Source organism: Oreochromis niloticus, linkage group LG4, assembly GCF_001858045.2.
Source record: "Oreochromis niloticus isolate F11D_XX linkage group LG4, O_niloticus_UMD_NMBU, whole genome shotgun sequence".
In the NCBI taxonomy this organism is placed as follows: domain Eukaryota; kingdom Metazoa; phylum Chordata; class Actinopteri; order Cichliformes; family Cichlidae; genus Oreochromis; species Oreochromis niloticus.
Window position 1 is genome coordinate 1897494 of NC_031969.2, and position 23391 is coordinate 1920884.

General features: G+C 41.5%; 1 protein-coding gene across 1 annotated transcript in view; it reads right to left on the bottom strand.

The window, feature by feature from the left end:
- Window positions 1-23391, bottom strand: part of rgs9a (regulator of G protein signaling 9a) — a 41783-nt gene that overhangs the window by 13071 nt on the left and 5321 nt on the right. Inside the window, exons 3-7 of the mRNA XM_003456870.5 lie at window positions 17272-17322; window positions 16537-16643; window positions 2407-2458; window positions 1388-1446; window positions 815-891 (exon numbers count right to left, since the gene is read on the bottom strand). Of these exons, the coding sequence (XP_003456918.1) occupies window positions 815-891; window positions 1388-1446; window positions 2407-2458; window positions 16537-16643; window positions 17272-17322 (346 nt within the window). The remainder of the gene's footprint in view (window positions 1-814; window positions 892-1387; window positions 1447-2406; window positions 2459-16536; window positions 16644-17271; window positions 17323-23391) is intronic.

Sequence of the window (23391 nt, forward strand, 5' to 3'; positions counted from 1 at the left end):
AACCTAAAACCAAATGACAGAAGTGCCTACAAGACTCGTCACAGCATCAGGACCAATCGCTGTACATTAGTGAGCACGCTGGATGGCTGCAGCAAACTGCACTTTAAGAAATAGTCTCAAAAATCAGCATCTGTGGTGGCACACGGCATGTGCAAGTCTAAGATATACGCAAGTGGTTGGAAAATATGGTGCCATTAGATGACTGTGGCAAACCAAAGTCCATATTACTTTGTACTTTGTATCGTGGCTGTTGCTTAACCTGACCCCCAAAATGGTTTGTTACACAGAACCATCGATGAAGTTCTCCTTGGAACTGTGATGAAGAAGAACAGGCAGGTCGAACTGTGTGTCCTTCAACCTAAACTAATCAAATCAACAAACCATCTGACGTAGAAGGAAAAAAGCAGCTGTAGGTGGAACTTTGAAATCTAGCCATCAAGAAGGCATCTGTTTGTGTAGTAAAAGCCTACTTATTACTGTCAGCAAACCGTTTGTCATGGCGCCTGATCCAGGTGTGTCCATCCTCCTCTCCCTCCCACTGTCTGTCTCTATCCAACAGTTTAACAGCCAGGTAAGCTCATTCCCTTGTTCCACTACAGTTTAAGGTCGGGGATTGATTGTGTCAAACTTGCATTTGGTAGCTGTTCGCTCCCAGAGTCAAAGTAATGTTGATGCAATTAAAGGAAGAATATTTAACTTCCCTGTGTATAAATCCTAATCATGTCCATTTAAAAGAGTTCCATTGCTTTAGTATAAATCCAAAAATCAAACATTTTTACTTCCATCTATTACAAGCTGTGACAGTGTCACTTACTTATACTGTTCAGTTGCTTGCATCACAATAAAATCCCATTTGTGGTTCAGCCATTCATGGAGGTGATTGTAATGTGCCTGTATGAAACACAAACATACAGCATGCAGCAGCAAGGTGAAAATCCCTTTTAGTTTAAGAGTTTAATCAGCACGTGCTGATTGCATTCTCATTATAACCAGGAGATGAAGAGAGCCTCTGATAGGTGAGATGCCAAAAAAAACAGAAAGGTGAAGAGGAAGTGAGCATCAAAAAGACAGAAAGAGGGCCCACAGATTAAAAGGAGCCACTGTGGCCCAATCGAGGCCGAAGCTATGAGTACTTATAAATGAATACTTCATCACCATTTTTATTCCTGCTGCTTAAAATAGAAAAACAGTAAAACAAGAAGAACCAAAATTGCACTGTTGGTTTATTTCAGTATCATTCTGTGACATCAGTCTTCCAGCTTAAATCTGAGAAGCCTTATTGAGTTGAAGACCAGTATACATAGACTTAATGTATTCCAGTTAATAATGGAATAATGATTGTGCTACTCATGCACTTATACATCTAGAAAGAGAAACATTGTCATACCTGTTCATATGGTTCCAGCATGCCCTTCTTCCGGATGTTCCGCTTTGCCAGGTAAATAGCTAAAACCACAAAACACAAAACACAATAAAAACACAGTCACTGCAAACTGACTTTAAAAAGTAACTTTTATTCATCAGATTTTTAGCTACAATAAACAACAATATTTTCTTTATAATTTACTGGTTTAAATGTCTTTGTTTAATGTAAATCCTGGTAATTTCATAGTTGTTTCTATGTCCTCCAGGTTACTGCTTTATACTGTTACTATATTAAAGGTATGGAAGCAAAATGGTTTATTAGCAGCTTTAACTCACATTAATTATTTCAAATGATTCCATCTGTCCTACATTGTCATAACACTAGCCCAGTGTTTTCATGCTGCAGTAATCCAGCACAAAGAACAGGAGCAGCACTGTAAGCAAACAACAACTGTGCGACCACTCCAGCCTGCACGTCTCTGATATGATGTTGGCACACTCCCTCAACACAGGCTTGTTTCTCCTGGACTGCATTTGTGGTCCAGCTTTCAGGTGTTCCACCTATTATTTGAGGAAATGTTTAACATTGAAAATATTAATGCTGTTTGCTGAGTGCATCATTGGAGGCTTTTTCAAAGCAGCTCCGCTCCCTTTGAATAAAGATCAGGATTTGTTTCTGGGAAAATTTGAGAAGATCAGGCAAGAACGTTTTTACTTATCTCTGTGGGGAAAAAATAAAAATACAAAACTTTTGTCAATTAATTCAACTTAAATATATTTACCTAAAAACAGACAGTCAAGTTTTATGGTTAGTTTAAGTGAGTTATATCTATTAATACTCCGACTAGTCGTTCTCTGTATTTAAATGTTTAACTCTGTGTCTGTCTGAGAAGCAAAAGTGTGTTAACAGTCTTATTTCTGTTCCTTTATCATATGGAACTAAAATGCATGTAAGCACATATGTGGTGACTGAGGTATGACACCGTCTGCAGGTTCCAGTGGAAACAAAGTGCAGGTAAGTTCATATCACAGGATACCCACCATAATCAGAGTCGTCTGGGACCCATTTCTGTGTTGGCCAGAAGTAAGGAGTCTGAAAATATTGAAAATGAAACCAATTATAGGTCTGCTTTCAATATTTACATTTTAAAGTTTTCTAGACGTTATTTAAACAGCTAAATTACAGCAAACAGTCTAAAGAATTATTTTATGTCATTAAAAAAAAACATAATGCAAGCAAATCATTTCATTTCACAGGCACAGGTGTTCATTCCCAGTCGCACAACAATGTGTGTGTAGAACTCAGTATGGATGTGCACATGAAGCCATCGCACACGTGTTTGCTTTCCACCAACTGTGGATTACTTTAAGTCCTGAAGCCTCTGCACCTCTGCACCATCAGTCTGTTGTCCAAAATGATGAAACATTTTAGGATTTAAAAACAAAAACTCATAACGAGAATCAGGAAAGGAAGTGTGTCACAGGGTGGACTGGACAAGTTTAACTTGGTGTTTTTATTTCTTTGCATGTAGTGCTGCGTTTTATTTTTGGATCTTTTATTAGCGTGTAGTGTTTTATTTTAGTGGGGTTATTGCATGCTTTTTGTTTTGATATGTGATTTGTTCCGGGGCGATGCCCATTCCACCGCCCCTCCTGATCATTAACCTGACACACCTGGGACCAATCAGGGTTCGCCACAGCTATTCAATAAGAGGGAGAGACATGGCGTGGTAACCGAGGTTGGCGACGGCCGCGCAGAGCGGCACGGAGGCCCGGCTATAGGCAGCTGGCCAAGCCGTGGGGCAAAGAAGAACGGGACCGGAGATCGCGGACGACTCCACATTGGAGAGAGTGATCCGGGATGGGCAGAGAGGTCTGTGTTGGTGCTGAGGGGAGGTAGCTCCTCACCGTGAGAGGCCCATGGCAGGGGATTGAGAGGCAGCGGGATGGCGAGACCATGGCTATGCGTGTGAAGAACAGCGAAGTGGCGGGCGGAGTTGGGAGCTCTGTCCATCCGGGGTAAGTCCCGATCAATCCCGTGTAGGACGAATCTCCAGTGGGATACAAAGAATGGTGACTGCCGCTGCCCCTCTCTCCTTTTAGTTGGCACCAGAACGAAGAGGCGGACAGGACGGCGACGATGCTGCCGGTTTCTGCGCCGTTTGGACTTTTATTGGACTTTATCTTCGTGGCTGAGACCATTGGATTTTAGCTGTATTGTTTTCATGTTTTTAACTTCATGTTCTCCCTGGCCAGAGTATTTTAGTGTTTTCTTTGTAAATAAATTATAGTTTTAACACGTGAGTTTATATTGTAGCGGGTCAGGGCTGTTTGGGTTTTGTTGACGGGTGTGTTCTGCTGTTTGAGGCGGCAGCGTTATGTTGCCATGGTTACCATGTGACGCGCTCTCTCTGCGACTGTGTTTTCTGGGAGAGAGAGCGCCTTTTTCTTATGAGGGGCCGTACAAGCCAAAATTCGGAACGGCCCCTCATATTTAAGTGTGCCTATGCCAAGAGGCACACTTATTACTATTCGTTGGATTTATTAAGTGTGCCTATGCCAAGAGGCACACTTATTACTATTCATCGGATTTATTATTATTAAGTGTGCCTATGCCAAGAGGCACACTTATTACTATTCGTCGGATTTATTGTGTGGATGCTGGAGGCATCCACACTATTGAGTTCCTGTTTCTCTTTATTCTTTATTACTATTATTATTATTATTATTAAGTGTGCCTATGCCAAGGGGCACACTTATTACTATTCGTCGGATTTATTAAGTGTGCCTATGCCAAGAGGCACACTTATTACTATTCCTCGGATTTATTATTATTATTCTTCAGTTTCCGCCTGAAATTTTGCAGCGAAACTCACCCCGCAGTTTTGAGACAAACTTCATATATGTTACCTCATTTTGTGCGGCTGGATCTGGAATGGTGTGCTATGACTTTTGGTGTTTATGACTATTATAGTTTTTTAAATATTAATATTTTAGTGAAAATTTTCCCGCGCTCCTCTGCCGAACAGTTTTGACAATAGGGTTACATATGTTAGATCATTTTGTGCGGCTGGAGCTGGACTAGTATGGTACGACTTTTGGTGTTCATGACTTTTATAGTTTTTTAAATATTAATATTTTAGTGCAAATTTAGAAAGATTCTTCTTTTGGCGCCATAGAAACAGACTTCATTTGTGGTGTGTTGGCTCCATCTTTTGGTCCCACTGAAACAAATTTCAAACTTCATTTGTGGTGTGTTGGCTCTCTCTAGTGGTATGCCGGGAGTGGTACATCCTGTCTACCCTTATTTGGATACCGTAATGACGACAATATCAATGGCGCGCACAGCCTCGCTGCTTTCAGGAACCATTGGAAGTTTTAAGGTTGCGCGAACCATTGAATAGTTACGGTAACCGCAATGCTTTTCATAGCACACCTCTGCCGAGTTAAACAATGGCGGACACGTCTTCGTTTTAAATGTCTTTTTATTAGTGTTTCTAGGTCACAAAATAAACTTTTAAGATATTTTCAGGCGAGAATGTAGGTGTGTAAACTTCACATATCTGCTCATTTTGTCAAAACATCCCATATTAGCAACAGTGTTCTGACGATGTTGCTGCTAGCCGGCTAACTAGCTAGCGCCGCTAGCGACCCTTCGAGCACCCGGGCTTGCCTTCAGTGAGACCGCTGACCATCACCCGATCGCTCGCCAACAGTCTGTGTCTTAGGTGGACTTATTTTTCGTTTATATGGGCCGATGATGCTGGTCGATGCGGAAAAAATAATTGAGTTGTTTGGTCTTGGCTAACGCGGAGCTACAACCGAGAGCAGCTATCCACCGGTGTGTGTCAGAAAGAACATGCGGGGAACGAGACATACGAGGAGGCGAGGCGACCGCCGATCGACCGGTGGTAGATCGTGGATCAGGGAAACCTAAGGCAGGAGCGTGAGGTGAAATGAATTTCAGGTAAGAAGTTATGAATTGCACTCAATTTGGGTCAGATATAAACCGAGTTTAGGTGTAGTTTATTTTCGTTGTGCTGACCTGTGTGCGCGCTAAGTTACTGACGTTGAACTTTATTTTATTTACAAGGGTTAGTTCATAGAGTTGCCGTACAAAGGGAATTGTCCCACATTCAGAGAAAATATTACGATTTATTCTGTCGTTACGAAGCCTCCCGTGTGATTCTCTCGCCTGTTGCAACTTCAATCGTGAAACTGATCAACGATCAGCTTTTCGCTCTTGTTTATTGCGCTAAACAACAGCAGCACGTTTAAGCTTGATCAGCTGTTGTTAGAATTCATTTGATTTTAATTTCTAGTATCAGCTGATGTTTGCTGGAGCCACAGCTGTAGAAGCGGCTGGTCCAAACCAAGAGATGTCCTTACTGAATCATCAGAGCTGAACTGGTGATGGAGAAACAGGTTTACCTTTTAGGTGACATGAATGAGTTGAAGGGAAGTTATGAACTGTTTCTGAGAGACAAATAAACACCAAGCTCCTGTTTGTGTGTAGCTGACAGCTGGTAACTGTGCAGGGGCGGATCTAGCAAAGCTTTTGCCAGGGGGCCAGGTAGGGCATTAACAGGGAAAGGTGGACACAAAGTTATACTTTGATTTCTTACTCTCATATAAAATACTTAGCTTTTATTAAATAGTTATCTGAATCTTACAACCAAAGTTTGTATAATAATACACAAGACTGGCTGTAGACCATTGTTAATCATTCAGAACACTGTGTAAAAATAACAAAAAACAAAAAGTGAATGCGAAAGTGCATAAATATTTATTTTACGTGTTTGATGTGTGTGGCAGGGCGTGGTCTGCAGTGCCGCTGCAGGGGAAGTGGACCCACCTGAGCGGCATCTGCAATCACGCCTCTCGGGCGTTGTCTGTGCTCTCTCGGCTGTTTTTTTGGTGTGTGTCGGGCTGTGAGTTGAAAAGCTACAGCCGGCTGTTTGGGTAAACCAACCATGTGTGAAAAGTGGTCCATAACGTAATGCTTCAAAGCGTGTTCATGCAAACATTGTCGGATCTGCCGTGGTACAATGGGACTTCTGCTCATGAACCTGTGTGCACAGCGTCTGTAAATCGGCGCTGTACGAAGTAACTTCATCTTTACACAAAACTGTAACCTGTTATCTGTGAAGCGTGAGCGGTGTTTGTTTTTACCATAGTTCATGGTGGAGAATGGCTGCTCTTCTGAGTTTTGCCCTAAGCAGCCGTATGAATGGCAAACTACACTGATTAGCAGCGGCATAGGCACACTTAAAATTTCTTCTGAAATTTTCGCTTTCTAGTTTCTTGTTATTGTTGTTATGCTAGTGCTGCGCCAAGCAGTTGGGCTAGCGGCAGTGTTCTCCTGTTGAATGCAAATAAATGGCTGTGCTCCCTGGCTAACTCTGCGGGAGCAAGACCAAACGATACCTCTGTCTCCTCCTTGTCTGAGCTCGCCACAATATTTCGTACTTCCTTGGCTCCTCCACTTCTCTTCCCGTTAGATGGGTTTCCCTTCTGTTTTAAACTACCACCTAGTGTCCACTTACATGTGCACCAGGATCTAGAAATGATAACTAAAATCGAGACATGTAAACATGCCTGCAGCAAACACATGTAACTGCACACACCATCAAAGTGAAGCCAGTACAGTACAAATAAGAGCTACAGTGGCTTGCAAAAGTATTCGGCCCCTTGAACTTTTCCACATTTTGTCACATTACAGCCACAAACATGAATCAATTTTATTGGAATTCCAGGTGAAAGACCAATACAAAGTGGTGTACACGTGAGAAGTGGAACGAAAATCATACATGATTCCAAACATTTTTTACAAATAAATAACTGAAAAGTGGGGTGTGCGTAATTATTCAGCCCCCTGTGTCAATACTTTGTAGAACCACCTTTTGCTGCAGTTATAGCTGCCAGTCTTTTAGGGTATGTCTCTACCAGCTTTGCACATCTACAGACTGAAATCTTTGCTCATTCTTCTTTGCAAAACAGCTCCAGCTCAGTCAGATTAGATGGACAGCGTTTGTGAACAGCAGTTTTCAGATCTTACCACAGATTCTTGATTGGATTTAGATCTGGACTTTGACTGGGCCATTCTAACACATGGATATGTTTTGTTTTAAACCATTCCATTGTTGCCCTGGCTTTATGTTTAGGGTGGTTGTCCTGCTGGAAGGTGAACCTCCGCCCCAGTCTCAAGTCTTTTGCAGACTCCAAGAGGTTTTCTTCCAAGATTGCCCTGTATTTGGCTCCATCCATCTCCCCATCAACTCTGACCAGCTTCCCTGTCCCTGCTGAAGAGAAGCACCCCCAGAGCATGATGCTGCCACCACCATATTTGACAGTGGGGATGGTGTGTTCAGAGTGATGTGCAGTGGTAGTTTTCCGCCACACATAGCGTTTTGCATTTTGGCCAAAAAGTTCCATTTTGGTCTCATCTGACCAGAGCACCTTCTTCCACATGTTTGCTGTGTCCCCCACATGGCTTGTGGCAAACTGCAAACGGGACTTCTTATGGTTTTCTGTTAACAATGGCTTTCTTCTTGCCACTCTTCCATAAAGGCCAACTTTGTGCAGTGCATGACTAATAGTTGTCCTATGGACAGATTCCCCCACCTGAGCTGTAGATCTCTGCAGCTCGTCCAGAGTCACCATGGGCCTCTTGGCTGCATTTCTGATCAGCGCTCTCCTTGTTCGGCCTGTGAGTTTAGGTGGACGGCCTTGTCTTGGTAGGTTTACAGTTGTGCCATACTCCTTCCATTTCTGAATGATGGCTTGAACAGTGCTCCGTGGGATGTTCAAGGCTTGGGAAATCTTTTTGTAGCCTAAGCCTGCTTTAAATTTCTCAATAACTTTATCCCTGACCTGTCTGGTGTGTTCTTTGGACTTTGCAGTTATTTATTTGTAAAAAATGTTTGGAATCATGTATGATTTTCATTCCACTTCTCACGTGTACACCACTTTGTATTGGTCTTTCACGTGGAATTCCAATATAATTGATTCATGTTTGTGGCTGTAATGTGACGAAATGTGGAAAAGTTCAAGGGGGCCGAATACTTTTGCAAGCCACTGTATGCTTTATACAACATACCTCCTTCACACAAGCATTCTTTCTTTTTGACATTGACACTCCAATGGATGCATCACAGAGCGACTTGGGTTAGTATCTCGCCCAATGACATTTGCCATGCAGGCGGGAGGAGCCAGGGATCAAACCACCAACCTTCTGATGAATAGATGACCTGCTCTACCTCCTGAGATACAGCCACCACCTAAACCAATACTTCACTTTCAAAAAGTCAAACTCAGCCAGTTACTGTTGTGTAGCACATCAATTCTTTCATGGTGAGTTTTGATTTAATCATAAAAACATAAACTATGAGCCTGTTCAACAAAAATGAGCACATTTTGAGTCACTACATTTTAATGAGAGGAGTGCCTAACTTCACTCCGACTATCTGAGCCATCTCTACTACTTGGTTATGGCATGTAGAACAAATCTGGGATGTCGTGCTTGGAAGACTTCTCCTGAGTGTCTCTGATAAACCTGCTACATCAGGGGTGAAAGTGTTGTTCCCTTTGTCATTCTGTTTCTCCCTAGTTGGTGTCTCACCATCTTTACTCTGCATTTGATGAAAAGAGATTTCTTTATATACAAATTTTAGAACATCCCAAATTTTCCAGCCATTTATTGCAGTTCAAGTCATTCAAGTCCAATGAACAGCTTGAAATGGTACAAAGATAAGTGATGAACTGCCAGAGATTTTTTTTAAAGTTATTTTTCAAAAACTGAAAAATCATGTACATTTCAGGATTATACATTTTCAGGGGAACATAAAATGAATTAACAATTTAAAGCTGTTCTGCAGCAATAGTTTGTTTAAGCCTTGAAAGCTGGAGCTACTAATTCCTGCAGGTGTTTCAACTTTTCTGGATTACTTCCAACCCCCTCTGTCTGCATAAAGCATCTGCAGAGGAATGGCTTATTTGAAGCGTTTCAGTCAGGTTTCAGAGCTCAGCACAGCACAGAAACAGCTTTAGTGAAGGTTACAAATGATCTTCTTATGGCCTCTGACAGTGGACTCATCTCTGTGCTTGTCCTGCTAGACCTCAGTGCTGCATTCGATACTGTTGACCATAATATCCTATTAGAGCGATTAGAACATGCTGTAGGTATTACAGGTACTGCACTGCAGTGGTTTGTATCATATCTATCTAATAGACTCCAATTTGTACATGTAAATGGAGAGTCCTCTTCAGACACTAAGGTCAATTATGGTGTTCCACAGGGTTCAGTGCTAGGACCAATTCTATTTACATTATACATGCTTCCCCTAGGCAACATCATTAGAAGACATAGCATAAATTTTCACTGCTATGCAGATGACACGCAGCTCTATCTATCCATGAAGCCAGGTAACACACACCAATTAGTTAAACTGCAGGAATGTCTTAAAGACATAAAGACCTGGATGGCCGCTAACTTTCTGCTTCTTAATTCAGATAAAACTGAGGTTATTGTACTCGGCCCTGAAAATCTTAGAAATATGGTATCTAAGCAGATTCTTACTCTGGATGGCATTACCTTGGCCTCCAGTAACACTGTGAGAAACCTTGGAGTCATTTTTGACCAGGACATGTCCTTCAACGCACATATTAAACAAATATGTAAGACTGCTTTCTTCCATTTGCGCAACATCTCTAAAATTAGAAATATCCTGTCTCAGAGTGATGCTGAAAAACTAGTTCATGCATTTATTACTTCCAGGCTGGACTACTGTAATTCACTATTATCAGGATGTCCTAAAAACTCGCTGAAAAGCCTTCAGCTGATCCAAAATGCTGCAGCAAGAGTCCTGACAGGGACTAGGAAGAGAGAGCATATTTCTCCTGTTTTGGCTTCCCTTCATTGGCTTCCTGTTAAATCCAGAATTGAATTCAAAATCCTGCTCCTCACATACAAGGTCTTAAATAATCAGGCCCCATCTTATCTTAATGACCTTGTAGTACCATATCACCCTATTAGAGCACTTCGCTCTTGCACTGCAGGCCTACTTGTTGTTCCTAGAGTATTTAAAAGTAGAATGGGAGGCAGAGCCTTCAGTTTTCAGGCCCCTCTTCTGTGGAACCAACTTCCAGTTTGGATTCGGGAGACAGACACTATCTCTACTTTCAAGATTAGGCTTAAAACTTTCCTTTTTGCTAAAGCATATAGTTAGGGCTGGACCAGGTGACCCTGAATCCTCCCTTAGTTATGCTGCAATAGACGTAGGCTGCCGGGGATTCCCATGATGCATTGAGTTTTTCCCTTCCAGTCACCTTTCTCACTCACTATGTGCTAATAGACCTCTCTGCATCGAATCATATCTGTTATTAATCTCTGTCTCTCTTCCACAGCATGTCTTTCATCCTGTTTTCCTTCTTTCACCCCAACCGGTCGCAGCAGATGGCCGCCCCTCCCTGAGCCTGGTTCTGCCGGAGGTTTCTTCCTGTTAAAAGGGAGTTTTTCCTTCCCACTGTCGCCAAAGTGCTTGCTCATAGGGGGTCATATGATTGTTGGGTTTTTCTCTGTATTTATTATTGTGCTATCTACTGTACAATATAAAGCGCCTTGAGGCGACTTTTGTTGTGATTTGGCGCTATATAAATAAAATTGAATTGAATTGAATTGAATAAAGCAGTGCTGGAACACACTGTGGTGCCATACCCTCGTGAACATCAGTTGAACAGTATTGTACTGCAGAAAGTAGTGTGTTTAGTACAAAAATGGTGAGAAAAGGAAAACAATGGCAGAGAGACAGACCATCATAACACTTATAAATGTCGGTCTGTCCTACAGAGAAACTGCAAAGAAAGTCAAGGTGTCAGTGAGTACAGTTTCCTTCACCATCAAAGGCTCAGAAACAAACTGTGACAGGAAGAGTTGCACCAAGAAAGCCAGACGTCAGAATAAGACAAAGAGGCTTGTCTGGGCCTTGAAACACCGCCATTGGACTACTGAAGACTGAAAGAAGGTATTATGGACTGATGGATCAACATTTGAAATCTTTGGTTCATCATGCAGGATCTTTGTACGCCGTGGAGTAGATGAAAGGATGGATCCACAGTGTGTGGCATCAACTGTCAAACATGGAGGAGGCAGTGTGATGGTCTGGGGCTGTTTGCTGGATCCAGGGTCGGTGACTTGTACAGAGTGAGAGGCTCCCTGAACCAAAGCGGCTACCACAGCATTCTGCAGCTCCATGCAGTACCCTCTGGTATGTGTCTAGTTGGTCAGGGGTTCATCCTACAGCAAGATAATGACCCAAAACATAAAACCAAGCTGTGCCAGAACTACCTCAGGAAAAAAGAACAAGATGGTGAGCTTGAAAACATGGAGTGTCCAGCACAGTCTGCAGACTTAAACCCCATCGAGCTGGTTTGGGATGAACTGGACAGAAGAGTGAAACCAAAGCAACCTACAAGGTCCACATTTATGGGAACTTCTGCTACAGATATGGAAGAATATTTGATTTCTATTGTAGAAAGAATGCCACGACTGTGTTCAGCTGTTACATCTGCCAAAGGAGGCTACTCTGATGGGCCAAAAGTTTAGGATACATTTTGGTCTATAAACTGATTCCATGATTTCTTTTTTAACTCCAACTGCTTATTTGTACTATGTTTTCATTTCAGAGTGCAATGAGAAATTAAACTGCATCATTTTCAATAACAAACTGGAAAATTTGGGTGTTCTAAAACTTTTAACTAGTAGTGTGTGTGTGTTCCTTTCCTTTTCCTTCAGGCTCAGAGGGAACGTTTTCTGCCTGGTATCAGGCTGAAAACCAGTTTCCTTGGAGGAGCCAGAGGACAACCCCTGATCCAAGTTCCCCCTCAGGTCTAAACAAGAGCAAAATCTGGAGGCATGAAGACATCAAGGGATTCCAGGTTACAGATTCAAGATTTGAACCCCCTGAGGCTGTACGCACACCCTTCACTGATGAGATGATTCAACATATTGCTCATCGTACAAATCTGTACTCTGATTGGAGGATCCAATCCACAGCCCTAAAGAAATGGAGGGTTTCTTAGCAGTCTATATGGGTGTTTTCAATTTCCCTTTGCCGAAGGACTGCTGGCACTGTGAATCACGTTTTCATGCTGTAGCTGATATCAGGTCAAGGAAGTGATTCCAGCTGTTATGTTGTTTGTGTGTATGGTTATAATTATGCACAGCATGTGTGAGTGCAAGCACATCTTTCAAAGTTTCCTGTCCAGTTCATATAGTCTGAGGCCTGTACTATGAAGCAGGATTTTACTTATCCAGGAAACTTCAAGGTTAACCCTAGGTTCTGTATCACCAACATGAGAACCCAGAACCCTTCTTGCCACAGTGCATTACCATGGTAACTTACGCTGCAAACCTAACCTACTCTGGAGCAGGTTACAAGATCCAGATTAGAGATTAAAAGGAACCCCGGCTATTAACACATGTTTGCGCTAAAATATGCACTGTGCTTTCAATAACACATATGTGGTATTAAAATACGCCAAATGTTTTCCTTTTAAGCACATTTTATATAAAACCGATTTACCAGTAGGCCGCCATTGTTATTTACTTCTCAATGCACTCTGGGTAGTGACGTCATGTGGTTGCACCACATCGAGTTCACAGTTAGCAGCGCACTGGAAATGGCTTCTGTTCAACCTTTCCAGTATGAACCAGAGCAATCCGAGAGAGAGGATGAAAATAGTCAACCAGTACTTAGTTTAGATCAGTGGTTCCCAAACTTTTTTTGCCAGGCCCCCCTTTTTTACAAGAAAAATGTTCGCGCCCCCCCGCACAAACACATCCTCCAAACACACACACATATTTTGTTTACAAACTCCATTGCGGTTTATTTCACACCTCAAACATTTAGTAAACAATTAAGCAAATACAAGTAAACGGCAATAAATTACAGGTAGTAATAAAATATACTACTAACTCTTTTACGCTGCGTCCACACCTACACGGGTATTTTTGAAAACGCAGCTGTTTCTATGCGTTTGGGCCTTTCGTCAACACGTAAACAGCGTTGCGATTCACCGAAAACGGAGATTATTTAAAATTCCTTTTTGGCGTTTACGTGTGGACGAGGATTACAGAGTTTGTCACGCAACGTCAAAGGTATGTGCCTCTTTTCACGTCACGCTGTGCGCCACGTTATTGTTTACATGAGATGAATTGCAGAATGGCAGATAGAGACAAAATACTGTTAATCTGACTATCTGCAGGTTTTACACGCTTACATACACACACGCAGTTACTGTCCCTGCATTTAGAAAGGCAGAGGCGTCACAGTGTGATTGTTTTACGTGTAGTTGTTTTTTTTCCTGTGTAATAATATTCAACATTGCTGTCAATACATTTTTCAAAAAATGCCTCTCTGTGCAAAATGGGTTCAAAAACAAAAACAGCTGTGGGATACTGTTTGTCCGTGATTTGAACCGGGGGAACAAATTGTGGCAGGATCAGCCTGATATTATTTGTATCCCGCTGTAACTTTACTGCATAAAGAGCTAACATGTCCAAAATATCAGGAGTAGTTAGTTATTACAAGAAGTGTTTGTGAACTAAAAATCAAGAATGTGGGATCCTGTTTGTCCGTGATTTGGAGAGCCCAGCGCTGCTCCCGACGCAGGGAAACTAATTTTGCAGGGGAGACCTACCTTGGCACTTGTGCAGGTGAAGCCAAAGGGAAGATATGCTTCACCATATTTTCCTGTCTTTGGCTTGGAAGGAAGGTGGTTTGGAAACATATTTGGCGATGCTTCATCTCCTGCTTTGCGTTTGTGTGGGAGCCCCGTCAAAACCTGTCCACAGTGTCCAAGCGCTCTTTTTTTTTTTTTTTCTTTTCATACCGCGCCCCCCTGCAATGGCTCTGCGCCCCCCTAGGGGCGGGCCCCACACTTTGGGAACCTCTGGTTTAGATGAAGATGAAAACAGTCCGTCACACGAGGATGTGAGAGTGAGGGAAAACTGCTGGTGTCTGTGTGGCTACTGCTTGCCAATGGCAACAGGTGTCTGAGAGCGTTTGTTGTAAAGAGCTCAATTTTATGGCAGCAGCTATCCATGGTATCGCATAACCACATGATAAAAAAACATTAACAGAATTCTAATTTTTATTATACAGTGAAATTACAATATTGTTATTTTTACAGATTCTCCATGCAACACAATGCACCAAAACTTGGAAGCCATCGTGCCAAACTAGGTCTCCCCGACAGAATTTGTTTCCCCTGCGTCGGGAGCATGCACTGGCCTTTCGAAATCACGGACAAACAGTATCCCACATTCGTGATTTTTAGTTCATAAACACTTCTTATAATGACTAACTACTCGAGAAACTTTGGAGATGTTAGCTGTTTATACAGTAGAGTTACAGTGGGATACAAATAATATCAGGCTGATCCTGCCACAATTTGTTCCCCCTGTCCAAAGACTTATTGCTCTTGAAATTTTGGAGGTTTTGGCTCAGTACAGTTCTGTACAGTTACAGAAGGATACAAATAATAATCAGTCAAAATGTCATTGGTTTATTTAAATAATCCCGTCCGATGTTGTGCCAAGGTCCCAACGCAGGGGAAACAAATTCTGTTGGGGATCCATAATTTGGCACGACACCGTTGCCATTGGCAAGCAGCAGCCGCATAGATACCAGCAGTTTTCCCTCACTGTCGCGTCCTCGTGTGACGGATTGTTTTCATCTTCATCTAAACTAAACTTCATCCTCTCTCTCGGTTTGCTCTGGTTCAAACTGGAAAGGTTGAACAGAAGCTGCTAACTGTGAACTCGGCATACTGGCAAATCGGTTTTATATAAAATGTGCTTAAAAGGAAAACATTTGGCATATTTTAATACCACATATGTGTTATTGAAAGCACAGTGCATATTTTAGCGCAAACATGTGTTAATAGCCGGGGTTCCTTTTAACAGGTATGAAATCATTGCCTGCTGACCAATCAGTTCTCCAGAAAATAGTTAAAATAGCAGCCTTGAAGTCTTTGTGTTGGCTTGATGAGCATCAGTAATATACTGTAGTCATAGACCCAACTTTATTCCTTTTTCATGTTGACTGCAAACAATTTTATGTACACTACCAATCAAAAGTTTGTTTTTTCTTTGGTTTCATGACTATTTCCATTGTAGATTCTCACTGAAGCCATCACAACTATGAATGAACACATGTGGAATTATGTAGTAAACAAAAACGTGTGAAATAATTTAAAACATGTTTTATATTTTAAATCCTTTGCTTTGATTCCTGCTTTGCTCACTCTGGGCATTCTCTCCATGAGCTTCATGAGGTCGTCTCCTGAAATGGTTTCCAACAATCTTGAAGGAGTTCCCAGAGATGCTGAGCACTTGTTGGTCCTTTGCCTTCACTCTGCGCTCCATCTCACAGATATTTGAAGGTTAAGCCAGGGCATTCTTGGCTAAAACATGTTGACAGTGTATTTGGTGACAGACAAACAGGGTGTTTCAAAAGGTTATGTATCGTTTGGGTCCGCACATGTCCAAACGATTGTGTGTAGGCCGTGTTGGTACCATTACAAGAACAGCAACCAGACCAAAGCAATGGTTTTGACTCGATCAGCGTTAACCCCACAACCTGACGGCTGACAGATAAAATACATTTATAAACACAGCTGCAGGGCCAGGAGTGCCAGCATGAACTAAATAAATACATCATTAAATGATTAATTAAATATGTAATTAATTAATTAAATGTGCAGTTAGTTAATTAAAATTGGAAATAAATGAAATTAATGGCCTTTTAATTAATTATTTTTATGTTTATTTAATTAATTTATAAAACATTTAATTCATTATTTAATCATGGATGCATTTATTTAATTCATTTATTGATTCCAACCAAACAATGTATGCGCACAGACACATTAGCAGGACTACGTCTGAGTTCTATGCTCACAGGTTGTTGAATTTATGCACAAGGAATTTAATTGCTAATAAATACCTGCACCCACAGAACGAAACAATTTGCTCAGATAATGTTTTTTCTCACATGTAACTTATGACAAATTCCATATAAACTCCTTCACATACTGTACCTACCATGGGACCGTGTGACTCTGACTCTTATCACATGTAGCAAAGGTGAAGCAAACATTTAGCTTTACCTGGAAACGGTACAGGCTGCTGTCGTTGCACATGACCAGCTTCTTATGGTTCTGCAGGGGGTAGATGTAACCATAAGCTACCAACATGGTGCCAAAGGCCTGAGCCTCTGGAACAAAGGCAGGAAAGAAACAGAATAAAATCAGTTCAAACAACATTTGGCTGGTGTTCTCTTAAATATAAATTCATAATATAGAGGTAATATCCCAGCTATTATAGGGCGAGAGGCGGGTGCCAGCCTATCACAGGGCTAACACATAGAGACAGACACCATTCACACTCACATTCGCACCTATGGCCAATTTAGAGTTACCAATTAACCTAACCCCACTAACTGCATGTCTGAACTGTGGGAGGAAGCCCAGTACCCAGAGTGAACCTACGCAAACACAGGAAGGAAATGCCAACTCCACTATGGTTGTCAGCTGCTTTCAAAAAGTTCTTTAGTTTTATTTTATTTTTTTTAAACTTGTACTGATTTTTCCAAATCCATACATTAATAATTAATAAACACTAAAACTGGCTGAAACAAAACATTTTCAGAAAATAAAAACTAACTTGAAATGAGAAAACTCACAATGGAAACTAAGTGAAACTACACTGAATTAAAAGCAAAAAGGCAAGAAGAAATAAAACTACAGTAACTCTGGTAAATGGTGTGTGCAGTGATTTAATGTGTCAAAGTGTTTTCAAAGTGCATGTCTGCAGAACATTTAGAAAAAGAGCTTTGATCGTACCTTCTGTACTGGTCTTCATTTTGTTGCTAATCCAAGCAATTATGTCATTACCTGTGTGGAGACATAAATATGCTGATCAGAATTAAGAACACTTAAATCACTCGTCTTTGTAGTTATGTTGTGTCATTTGTTGGTCAGTGGAAACCAAAATTATAAATCCTTTGAAAAAATGGGTTCAAAGTCACACCAAAATCAAAAACAGCACAAAGAAAATAATTTCATCTCAAATTATTTTAATGAAAGTCAGAAACATGAGTACACTGGAGGTTAATTTGGAAATCCTGTTCAGAAAGAAGCAGATACTGGCATGATCCTTGCTATCAGCAAAAAAAGAGAAGATAAAAACAACTTCAGAATAAAAATTAACAAAGAAAGAACCAAATTGCACCCTCAGCTGTTCCAAAGTGTAAAACAGTTAAATGTGGACTATGAACATTACGTCTAAATCGTTTAATAATGTCTTACAGAGACATGGTTACGGCATGATTAGTATGTTAGTCTAAATCACCCCCGAGGCATACCAACGACCAGATACGGTTTTATTTTATTTGAAAACCTGGCACACAGCCTTATATAGGCTCAGATATAATAATCATAGTAGGTCATTTTAACATGCATGTAGGTGCTGCAAAGGACAGCCTCGGCAGTGCATTTAATCTAGCATTAGACTAGTATCAGGCATTATCAGTGAGCCTGCTCAGCACATCACCAATCACATTCTGGAACTTGCTCTGACATAAAAACAGAACATGTAACAGTAAACTCTGAAATCCCTCTTTACTCTGATCATTTCTTAATAACATTTAACTTTACAGTAATAGATTACACAGCGGGGAGCATGGTGGTTAGCACTGCTGCCTCACAACAAGCAGCTTCTGCTTATCTTTACCAGGGTGACTTCAACTATTATTCATTGTTTCAAAGGGTTTGATTCCAATATCTATGAATCATTTAACCCTCGTGTAAGGTAGGTCTTCTTGATCTTTGTTAACTCACTGTGCTGTAGAGCACTGGGTTTGATTCTAGGATTATTTCATTCTGTTTACTGTCACTGTGGTAGAGACCTTACTTATTGGTATGAGTAAACTCCAACAATTAATTCCTCCAAACCATCAACATGTCTTTTAGACCCCATTCCTACAAAACAGATCAAGTCCTGCCATTAATTAATGCTTCAATCTAATAATCAGCTATTTACCACGGGCTAGGACTGGACTACTGTAATTCATTATTATCAGGATGTCCTAAAAACTCCCTGAAAAGCCTTCAGCTGATCCAAAATGCTGCAGCAAGAGTCCTGACAGGGACTAGAAAGAGAGAGCGGATTTCTCCTGTTTTGGCTTCCCTTCATTGGCTTCCTGTTTAATCCAGAATTCAAAATCCTGCTCCTCACATACAAGGTCTTAAATAATCAGGCCCCATCTTATCTTAATGACCTTGTAGTACCATATCACCCTATTAGAGCACTTTGCTCTCGCTCTGCAGGCCTACTTGCTGTTCCTAGAGTATTTAAAAGTAGAATGGGAGGCAGAGCCTTCAGTTTTCAGGCCCCTCTTCTGTGGAACCAGCTTCCAGTTTGGATTCAGGAGACAGACACTATCTCTACTTTCAAGATTAGGCTTCAAACTTTCCTTTTTGCTAAAGCATATAGTTAGGGCTGGACCAGGTGACCCTGAATCCTCCCTTAGTTATGCTGCAATAGGTGTAGGCTGCCGGGGATTCCCATGATGCATTGAGTTTTTCCTTTCCAGTCACCTTTCTCACTCACTATGTGTTAATAGACAGATGGCCCCGCCCCTCCCTGAGCCTGGTTCTGCCGGAGGTTTCTTCCTGTAAAAAGGGAGTTTTTCCTTCCTACTGTCGCCAAAGTACTTGCTCATAGGGGGTCATATGATTGTTGGGGTTTTTTCTGTATTTATTATTGTGCGATTTACTGTACAATATAAAGCGCCTTGAGGCGACTTTTGTTGTGATGCACTGGCTCCCTATTAAATTTCGTATTGATTTTAAAATTTTATTGCTCACTTTTAAAATCATAAACAACACCGCGCCCAGCTATCTTACGGATCTCCTCAGTTTTTATATCCCTGGGAGAGCGCTTAGATCAGCAGGCCAAATGCTCCTGGTGCAACCGAGATCTCGGCTCAAGACCAGAGGTGGCCGCGCATTCGCCGCTGTCGCACCCTACCTCTGGAATAACCTCCCCCTAGCTATTCGGGCATCTGATTCAATTCAATCTTTTAAATCTCGATTAAAAACTTATCTGTTTAGCCTTGCCTTCCCCAGCTCTTAGAGCCCACATCCTTAGTGTATTTGGAACTTATTTTTATTACTTGTTAATGATTATAATGTTTTAACCTTCAGCCTTTCGGGTTGTGTCTACTATGCCTGGTGTATTATTGGTTAGTTATGTCACCTGCCTGTTAGTATATTTTATGTGTATTTTGTATTTTATGCTTTATATTTGTATTTATTATTGCTCTTAACTCATTCTGTGAAGCACTTTGGCATGCCTGTGGTTTTTAAATGTGCTATATAAATAAAATTGAATTGAATTGAATTGAATCTCTCCACGCCATCACCATCAGGGAGCACAAACTGCTGTTCTGCCAGCATATGGATAACATAGCAGGAAATCCCAGCAAGTTCATTCTGTTCATCTGGACGTTTTCAGTGGAAGAAATGTTTTATCTAAGTGACTTCTTTAGGCTCACTCACAGAGAGTTGGTGAATACCTGCATAAAGTGAACCAACTCATTTAGTTAACGACAAAAGGGGACCACATGCACCTAAAGTAACCAGCACCAACCTGGCATTTCTTTCCCCTAAGTTAGATGGATGGATGGAAGTTAAATGACTACAAACATAAAAGCCACTGTTGGGTCTGTTCCCACAAACCCGATAGTTCTAGAGACTTATTCATCATGAAAGAAAACAAGACAGCCAGCGATCGATCGATTACTTGCGCAAGGGAGGCCTCATCTGTGTCCAGCACGAAAATGACCCCGACGATGGCCTCCTCTCGCTGCCTTTTATTGAGAGACAGTTCACACAAAACACAGCAAAGCAACGCCCACATGGTTCTAAGGCATTGTATGTATATGTGTGAACCTTTATATCCTCTTCAGCCCCAAGGGGGTTTCTGAGCTTCCTGCTCGAAAATGCAATGCCTAAATTAAATTGATTATTTCCCTGCAATTACAAACTCCGTCCTTACAATCTTGGTATCAAAATGAAGCTAACACTTGGGACATTTAATCAGAGGTGTAAATATTAAAGCAGATATTACTGTGTCAAAGTTACTGAGACTGGAACACAGAAAAAGGAAGTGGATTTTATTCTCGCCTAATTTTTTTCTTCTTTTGCGGCTAATTCGGTGAATTTTGGTCCGATCGTGGTCAAACTTTGTGTGTTTACGCAGTGATAGCCCTGGAAGCTAGCCAGCCTATTTATAACCGGTTACATGAAGTCTGAAGACTGTCTGGTTCTCGTTTGCGTGTTTAGCAGACTTCTGCGCATTTACGTAACTGCTCGTTTAATCGCGGCTTGTTTTCGGTGTGTTTGGTGGTTGTAGAAATGGTTTATATGACATTTTAGCTGAGATTCTGAGGTTTCTGTGGATACCACACATGTCTGGAGTTATATTTCTCAACCGGCGTTATAACCGATTAAACGTGATCTCCTCCCTTTTGCCCCCGGTACCGGGGGCGTGGGGCTTAAGAGGATATGTAAGTAGGAATGTGTGTGTGTGTGTGTGTGTGTGTGTGTGTGTGTGTATATGTATGTCATCCAGATATGGGCCAGGCCTGGCGTAGATGGCACTGTTTATGTGATGGCATGCCACATCTGGCCCGATTGTGGTTTGGTTTATGTGGCCCAGGCTCATAGAAAACAGGTCTGGCCCAGATCTGGCATCAAGCTGGCACTTCTGACTGACTGGTGTCATGGCAGGGTGTATGTCAACCAGATGTGGGCCAGGTCTGGCAATGATGGCACTATTTATGTTCCTATTTTCCTGTTTTAGTTAGAAGACCCAAATGCCATGTTGCAATACTATACTGCTATGGTAGCCAACGTTTCAAATGCAGGTTTGACAGGTTTGTGAGTGTACACTTTATCCAAAACCTAGTGAGGGTTTACTCATCTTTGCCAGTGGCTGGCTGTAGCTCAGGAGGTAGAGCAGGTTGCCTATTGGTCGGAAGGTTCGATCCCTGGCTCCTCCAGTCTGCATGTCAAGTGTATGAATGTAGTTAGGAAGCACTCAGTTTATACAAAGTGTGTGATTGGGTGAATGTGGCATGTTGTATAGAGCACTTTGAGTAATCTGGGAGAGTAGAAAAGCGCTGTGTAAGAATCAGTCCGTTCACTGTCTGAACAGAGTTTCTTCATGTTACTTTTGCACTGTTTTGCATGTTCTGGCACATGTTGTTATTACATGGCTTGATTAAGGTACACATTAGGCTGACATCTGGGGCCAGAGCTGAAACTGTTCTGGGCCAGCACAGGGCCAGCAGTGTGTCTGCAACCGTCATTCTGTGCGGTATGTGGGCCATGTGTAAGCACATTGTGTGGGCCAGATCCGGGCCATACCAATTTTGCTATGTGGGCAGCAGCGGAGCAGGTCGCAGCCACCTACAGCTACCAACACCTACACCCCCCTGATGGAATACCTCTGGTTCTAACACATCATTTATACACTGTAAGTGCTGGCAGAATACTTGGGTCAAATGGTTGGCTGCTGACATTTTCCTTCCAGGCCTTAGTCCAGATTAAAAAGTCACTTTGGTTCTTAGAGCACTACACAGATATCATCCAATCATGGCTGCTTTATTTAGCTGCTGGCAGAGCAGCTTAGGCAGCAAGGCTTTAAATAATCCAGTGAGGCTGTACAGATTAAATAACTGAGAGGTAAACGCACTGTCACCTTGTGGTCTAGCACATCGGACAGAACAAATGATGAAGGTTCAATAAACAGGAGCATTTAGCTTCAGAAATAACAGGTAGGCTTTAGTGAAAGAACTAAAACTATGAGAATTATTTGTTCTTTTTCTACGTAAAACTTTAATTGTTCCGTATCAGTTTGTGGCATTTTAAATCAATTTGAAACATTTATTTAATACCATTTACAGAATTATGTTTTTTTCACTTGGTTGTTTCTTATATATAGCACCAGTTCACAGTAACAGTCAGTTCAAGGTGCACTGTAAGGTAAAGATGAGGAGCTCAGACCGACCACACAAAAACAACCCAATGAACAGGACAAAAGATAAACTATGGGCAAGAGTAGAAAGGTCAGTGACATGCAGTAATCTTAGTATAATGTATATAACCTACCCCATCATCTCCTCAACAAATGGGAAAATCAGAACCAAACTTTGCATGGACATTATAACACATACAGTGATTATTAACATATGTTTGCAAAAAATATATGATATAAATCCCAATCCTTACTCTGGTATTTTTGGATCAACAGAAGGCTTTCAGGAAGATTTTGGAGCAATCTGTTAGGGAATGCTGATCCAGTCCAGAAGTAAGAAAAGAAATAAATGCATGAATGCAGGTTTTCAACGAGGCAGGATGATTCAAAAAATATATGTCAAAAGTCTTCCATGTTCTAGTGTACAGTCATAGCATGCACCTGACAAGTTCCCATCGTGCCCAACACAAATGGAGGGAGGAAGTAGAGCTGGTCCATATTTTGTTTGTGTCAACTTCCACAAAGGCCTTAAAATGATAGCAGTTGCTGTGTTATGTAAAGTTAAAGCCTCTGAAAAACCAGTCCATCACTCCGATTAGTCAGTGTGCATGTAAATGGAAGCATCTTTATCATGGATATCACTCATATGGACTACTGCAATTTCCAAGTGAACACGCAAATTTCTATACATGCCCATGTTACCAGGGCACAGCAGATGTCAGGTCATCTGGATTTTGCTAAGAAGGCTGCCAGAATCTTGAATTTGGTCTCAAACTCCAGTCCCTGCAGCAACAGATTACAGCACTCGTGTTTTTCCCTCATACTTCATTGAAACAGGAGGCTGAGAAGAGGAACGCTCACCTGCAGTGAACCTTCTACTTTCCTCCTTGAAAAATTATACAGTGAGGCTTCGTTCACCT